Here is a 6,000-nt window from a genome sequence, read left to right as displayed (position 1 = left end):
ATTAATTAAAACTAGATCTTTTTCAGGAAAGAAATAGTTTCAAATGGTAATTTTTTTACAAAGTAAAAAAGATTACTGTGGTCTTGATTCTAGATTGTTCAGGTCTTCAGAAATCAGACTGTTAATCTAAAGCAAAACATGAATACATTTGTTAGAATAATTTTTATTAAAAAAAAAAAAAAGGATAAATTGCTTCTATAGAAAGAAAAAGCAAAGAAAGCAGAGGAAGCATCTTTCTAAGGCTGCTAGCTTTAGATCTTACCCAAGGATACAGCCTCTAAGGGCTTTGTCTGCAGTGGTCTGAAAGCCATGTTTAAACTTGTCTTGAACACAGCTGCTTTTGAATCAGTGGCAGACAGAATTTGATTGACACATGTAAGTGAGGTGGCTGTACTACCAATCATAAAATTGTTATTGACTATCAACAAAATTAAATCCATATTAAAAAAAAAAAAAAAAAAAAAAAAAAAAAGTCAGATTTCTTATCAGGATCCTAAACTGATGGGATACACCAGCCTGGGTTTTTGGTGTGTTGGTTTGGGAATTTTTTTTCACCTTCGAATGGTTCTTGTCAGTCATTGGAAACCACTCTGCAAACTGCCTGGGCTTCACCTCCAAAGCCAAAGAGCCAGCTGGTTGTCCCTACAGCTGGGTCTGATTCAGGAGCTGATGAGAGGAGCAGGTGTACCAAGTGTGGTAATGACCAAGCAGCTGTTACCACTAGTTTGTGGCAAGGAGGGCTGGAGATCTCAGCTACACTGGGCTATTATAGTAAGCTAAATAGTGACCTCCAGGCCAGATTCCTCAAGTGACTCTAATTCCTGGCTTTGTGCTTTGCAGACTCTGTCCCACGGTCAGGTCCTGTGTGTCTAGCACCCAGTGCAGCTCTTGGAGGTAAGTGATATTAAGGTTATTTGGAGCTCTGGGTGGTGGCCAAAGACTTTTCAGTCAGTGTGTGCAAGTTAGGGGAATAAAAGTGGTTTGTCCTGGACAATGGTTATTTATGGCTCTTAATGGAGTTAAAATATGTCCCATAAAGGTTCATCTTACTTCCTGAGTTCCTGGGGAGAGTCTCTACAGAGATCCTGTGAATTGATTGTAAACTTCCTCTCTTCCACCCCAGCACCTTCCCTATAAATGCTTGGCTTACTTTTTCAATCTATTTTGCTGGCTATGAGAAGTAGTTTGCAGTTTTGTCCCAAGCTGTCTGGAAGAGGTACACATCAACAGACTGAGGAAGGGTTGGCTGAAGTTGCCCCAAATTTTGCACCTGGTATGGGGTTTTGTTCTCTGTCCTAGTGACCAATGGTACAAGATAAGTAAGATTTCACATGCAGAACAGTGTTGTAGATCAAGGAGTACACATGGTATAGACAGGTCCAACATGCAGTGAGTGCTACAAGTTTCACCCATGGTGATGTAAAAGATGTGAGAGAGCCAAAAAATGGGCCCTTAAAGGAGCCTACAATGTGTGTAAGGAGGCATGAGTTTAGGTTGCCCTTACTAGGAGGGGAATCTTACAAAGTGGTTTATCTAGCCACTAAATTATAATAGAAAGATATTAAAAATGACTGCACTTTTATGACTTGTTTATCAGTAATTTTGAAGGATAATCCGTAATTCCTTCCACAGCAATCCAAACTGTGGCTGTTTAGTTAACATTTGTCACCAGTATTTCTCTGATCTCTGCCTAGCTACGCTCAGAAGTGCCTCCAAGTATGTTTACAAAGATGTTTACTCTCCAAACAGTCCAGGCTGGTCATTCTGAAACTACTTAAGGAATGTACCTGACAGCTTGGGTGGAAAAATACTCTGTTGTCATGAAAGATTTAAAGAACTGCTATATAACGCTGGTTGTAGTGTTAGTCAAAATTCTGTGTCTGGACTGAAATATTTTTGTCAACTCATATTTTTATTTGTGTAATACTTTGATATTATATAGAAACATTAAGTTAAAGCCATTACACTAAATATTAAAAGCTCAGACTCCAAGACTGTAAACCTGGAATATAATTTTAAATTGAAAACAATTTGTCTGCAGAGATAAAATACTTTTACTTTGCAAGCCAGAGAAGAATGGCAGAATGATGTCTATAGCTGTTTTAGACACCAAAGAAGAAAAGTTACAATAATATAGTTACACCTTCATCTGGAACTGTAGTTAATCTGATTTAAATATAGCAACAAGCAGAAAAGCTGCATTTTTGGAATCTTTCTGAAAAGATAGTAAAGAAAGAGATTGAGACATACTTCCTTCAGTTATAAATGACATAAATAGGACAATAGTGACAATTTTGATGCTCTGATTTCTAGGCTGTTCAGAGCATAAAATTTTACTTACATGGTGTTGAGCAGTCTGTTTCCCTTACACAGACCTCTATACTTTGTGCTGCTGTTTGTTCATCCTAACATCATTCATTGTTAGCGGAGAACCAAGAACAGCCACAGGAGATATGCAAGCAAAAATAGTTTGATAACCTGGCTGCATAAAAATCCAACTGTTTATTTGCTGTTGAGATGCATTTGTTCAATAAAAGTAAATAATTTGGAAAACGTGCAATTCTAAAAATGGTATGTGTATTGCATTCAGGAGAAACCACCCAGAAGGTTGATCCAGGCTACTAACACTTAAACCTAGTTTGTCTCTGAACTGAAAGACCTCTATAGCTTTAGAACTTATAGAATTAATCAAATCTTTTTGGCCTGTGTAATTTTTTATTCTGGAATTATATCAATTATAAAATCAAGTCTGTCTTTTAATGAAATGTGAGGGGATTGTTTACATATTTTTGCTTTTCAGGACCATTTGATTTGCTGCATTCGAGCTGCACAGTTGAGTATCCACAAGTGGTACACTTCTTTGCATAGGACGTTTTGTTCATATTAATTATAAAAGTTCGGAAATATAAAGCATTGTGCCTTGCCTTGCTTTCCTTCCAGGGGAAGCCTAAAATGTCTTGCCAAGATCTGGCTGTTCCATCCCACCTCTTCTGTTCCCCAGGAATTATTTTTTCCCCTTTTTAATTAACTATAGGGTTGCATGGAGGAGGAAAGTATTGCTAGCACTAGGGCTGGCTCAATATATAGACACAGCAGGCGAACACCTTGTAGCCTTTTGGCTGAGTATCAACACACCATTAATAAGCAGACAGCTTGGAAACTCAGCAATAGCAGAGCATTTACTACAAAAAAAAAACAAAACCAAAAAAAAAAACACCAAAACCCAAACAAAACAGAGACACAGCTTTGATCTGGTCATTGCCTTTCTTAGAATCACTCTTATTATGCATAGCAGAGTGCTCATGTTTAATTGATTGTCATACCTAATCTTGGTCCCCCTTTATAGAAGGATGGTACAAAAGAGGAATTCCTGAAGTATGTGCTGGTTATAGATAACCCACAGCGTGTTTGTTTTGGAGGAAGAGCAAAGGAAGGAAATATTTTTTTAAAAACTTTTTTTTTTTTTTTTCTCTCCTCATCTAGAGCAAAAGAAAATAATACAAAATTATGAAAGACCATCCAAGGTAACTCTAAGCTGTTTGTGCACAGTTCTGTTCCACCCTGCATATGGTCTATTTTTGTTGTTCCTGCTGTGGTCACTTGAGACAGGTTTTAATATAACTGTGCCTTGGAATGCTTGTTACTGCATCTGGAGATGAGAAAACTCCTCTCAGCAATCTCTGTGGATAACAACAAACAGGTACAACATGCCCAGGCAATGCTGGTTAGAGGGAGGGAGAAGTCAGATGAACCTAATGTGCCAGTATCATTCAGATGGCTCAGGATGAAAGTATTTGTGACTCCTTACACAAGTCATCAAGTACATGTGTTACTTGAAAAGTAACTATAGTTACTGCAAGAGTATTATAACCATGCAAGTTTAAATTGTTCTGAAGGGCAATCTGCTAAGGCTTTGGTACAGATCTCAGCATAATTTTAAGACTTGTTTTCAAATCTTGACTAATTACTGTGAAATACAAGGATTGTAGTAAGCCTACTTGTAATTAGCCTGGGACTCTTTCCTCTTATGGGTCTTTTAATGAAATGGTAGAGCAGTGTTTATGCCAGTACAATCTTCTGCTGTGGCAGACCATGAAGTGATTGAACACTGGATTAAGATTTTGAATAAGTTGGGCATGAAGAACAAGCAGGGAAGGACTCTATTAGCAATAAAATTCTGGGAGCCTACTTTAACAAATAATGTTTTGTTTCCATATTACATGCACATTTCTGGTGTGTTTTCTACTCTCTTTTGATCAAGTGTCTTTTGGACTCAAGCCAAAGACTTGTCTATACATGGAGTTATCCTAGAATAATTACTCTGGAAAAAGTAGCCTGGATTATCTCCATGGGAGCGGAGTATTGTTCTAGAAGGAGTTATTTGGAGTATCAACATATATGAGTGCTCTGTCTCGATTGCTCTTTTCTCACATTTTCTGGAATTTCTTGTGTGAGAAGCTTCTCTCTTCACATCTTCATATTGTTAGAAAAGAAAAACACTATTGTGTCATATTGCTTGGCACTCGTGAGGTTTTTAAAACCTTACATCCATTCCCCTAAACTAGAGCAAGACACCAAAAATCTCATTACACAAACCAAAACCTCTCTCTCTCGGTTGGATTAAGTACCTTAAGCTATGCTTGCAAATGCCCTTTTGGAAATACGGGTGAAAGCATCAGGTAAAATGATCTGGGATCCCAAACCATGTATGGTTTTCAAACAGAAGGTAGGGGTAAGAAAAATCCTTAGATCTCTTCAGAGATAGGAGAGGCTGGAGAACTTAATTTTTTTTTTTTTTTTTTTTTTTTTTCTCACACGTGTGTTGTTTGGCAAATACAGACTACATGTGAGAAGCACTGTATCCCGGGGTCACGCTGGCCATAGCTCTGTATCAACTTCAGAGCATTTCAGAAAGGTGTTTTGCCCACGGTCAGCACTTTGGCTTGCTGCTAAAGCATCACCGAGAGCGATGTCAGCTCTTACCCTTCCCATGCCCCGTCTCTCTGCCCTTCCCGCCGCCGGTACCCCTGGCCCTGGCTCCCCCCCGGCACGGCTTTATTTTCAGCTGTGAAGAGCAGAAACACGGCGGCTTCCGGGCTGGGGAGGCGACTGGCTCCCCGGAGGAGGGGCAGCACCCTCGGCTACCCGTCCCGGGGAAGGGGACCAGCCCCCGGGGATCATTTTGTGCCGGGCCGGCCACCCCCCTCGGGCAGGGCGCGGATCTGGGCGGCGGGAGCGGCCGCGGGGGGCCGGGCAGGCGGCGGGGGGCGGAGCGGGGCGGGCACCGTCTCTGACTCCGTCACGGCGCGGCCCCGGGGAGCGGTGGCGCGGGCAGCGGCAGGTTCCCGGCCGCAGGAGCAGATGGCGGCCGCGCTTCTCTTCTACCTGCCCCTCCTGCCGGGGCTGGCCGGAGCCTTCAATCTGGACACGGAAAACGTGATCAGCCGGCGCGGGGAGCCGGGCAGCCTCTTCGGCTTCTCCCTGGCCATGCACCGGCAGCTGCAGCCGCAGGAGAGACGCCTGTAAGTGCGCCCGCGCCCCGCCCCGCCTGGCCCCGTCCCGCCCGCGGGGACCCTCATCCCTTCCACCGGCGGGAAACTTCCCCCGGCAGCGTGCCGGGGCTGCCAGCGCCCACCTTGTGGCCATCCGCCCGCTAGCGACGGGGAGGGGAGGGGCGGAAGACCTCGGAGGGACGGGCCGGCACCTGCCGCGGCCCGCGGGGTGCTGAGGCGCCGCGGGCCGCCCAAAGGCAGCGTGCGCCCGGTGGGAGCGGCGGGACGTGCCGCGGAGCGAGGTACCGCCCCGCCCTCCCCGGGGGCCTGTGGGGAACGGGAGCGAGAGTGGGGGACGCGAGGGACAGCCCCCGCTGGGAAACCTTCCCACCCCAGCTGCGACAGCGGTTTCCTCAGCGGGCCGTGGCGGCGCGTTCCGCGGCGGCAGCCGTGCCCGCGGGGCCCGGGCGGAGCGGGGCGCCGGGTGGGGCTGAAGCCCGGGGCGGCC

General features: G+C 44.5%; 1 protein-coding gene across 4 annotated transcripts in view; it reads left to right on the top strand.

Annotated features, from left to right (window-relative positions):
• Positions 1 to 862: 862 nt before the first annotated feature.
• ITGA6 (integrin subunit alpha 6) overlaps positions 863 to 6,000 on the top strand; it is a 48,961-nt gene continuing 43,823 nt past the window's right edge. For 2 of the 4 annotated variants that reach the window (XM_071747335.1, XM_071747338.1), the window contains exon 1: positions 5,292 to 5,522. In XM_071747335.1, the coding sequence (XP_071603436.1) occupies positions 5,362 to 5,522 (161 nt within the window). In that variant the 5' untranslated portion in view covers positions 5,292 to 5,361. Of the gene's footprint in view, positions 895 to 3,483; positions 3,525 to 5,288; positions 5,523 to 6,000 lie in introns of those variants that run through there. The other 2 variants (XM_071747337.1, XM_071747336.1) reach the window with 2 other exon arrangements.

Source organism: Heliangelus exortis, chromosome 6, assembly GCF_036169615.1.
Source record: "Heliangelus exortis chromosome 6, bHelExo1.hap1, whole genome shotgun sequence".
Classification (NCBI taxonomy): domain Eukaryota; kingdom Metazoa; phylum Chordata; class Aves; order Apodiformes; family Trochilidae; genus Heliangelus; species Heliangelus exortis.
The sequence above is the reverse complement of the archived record's forward strand: the minus strand, read 5'-3'. Positions and strand labels throughout refer to the sequence as shown.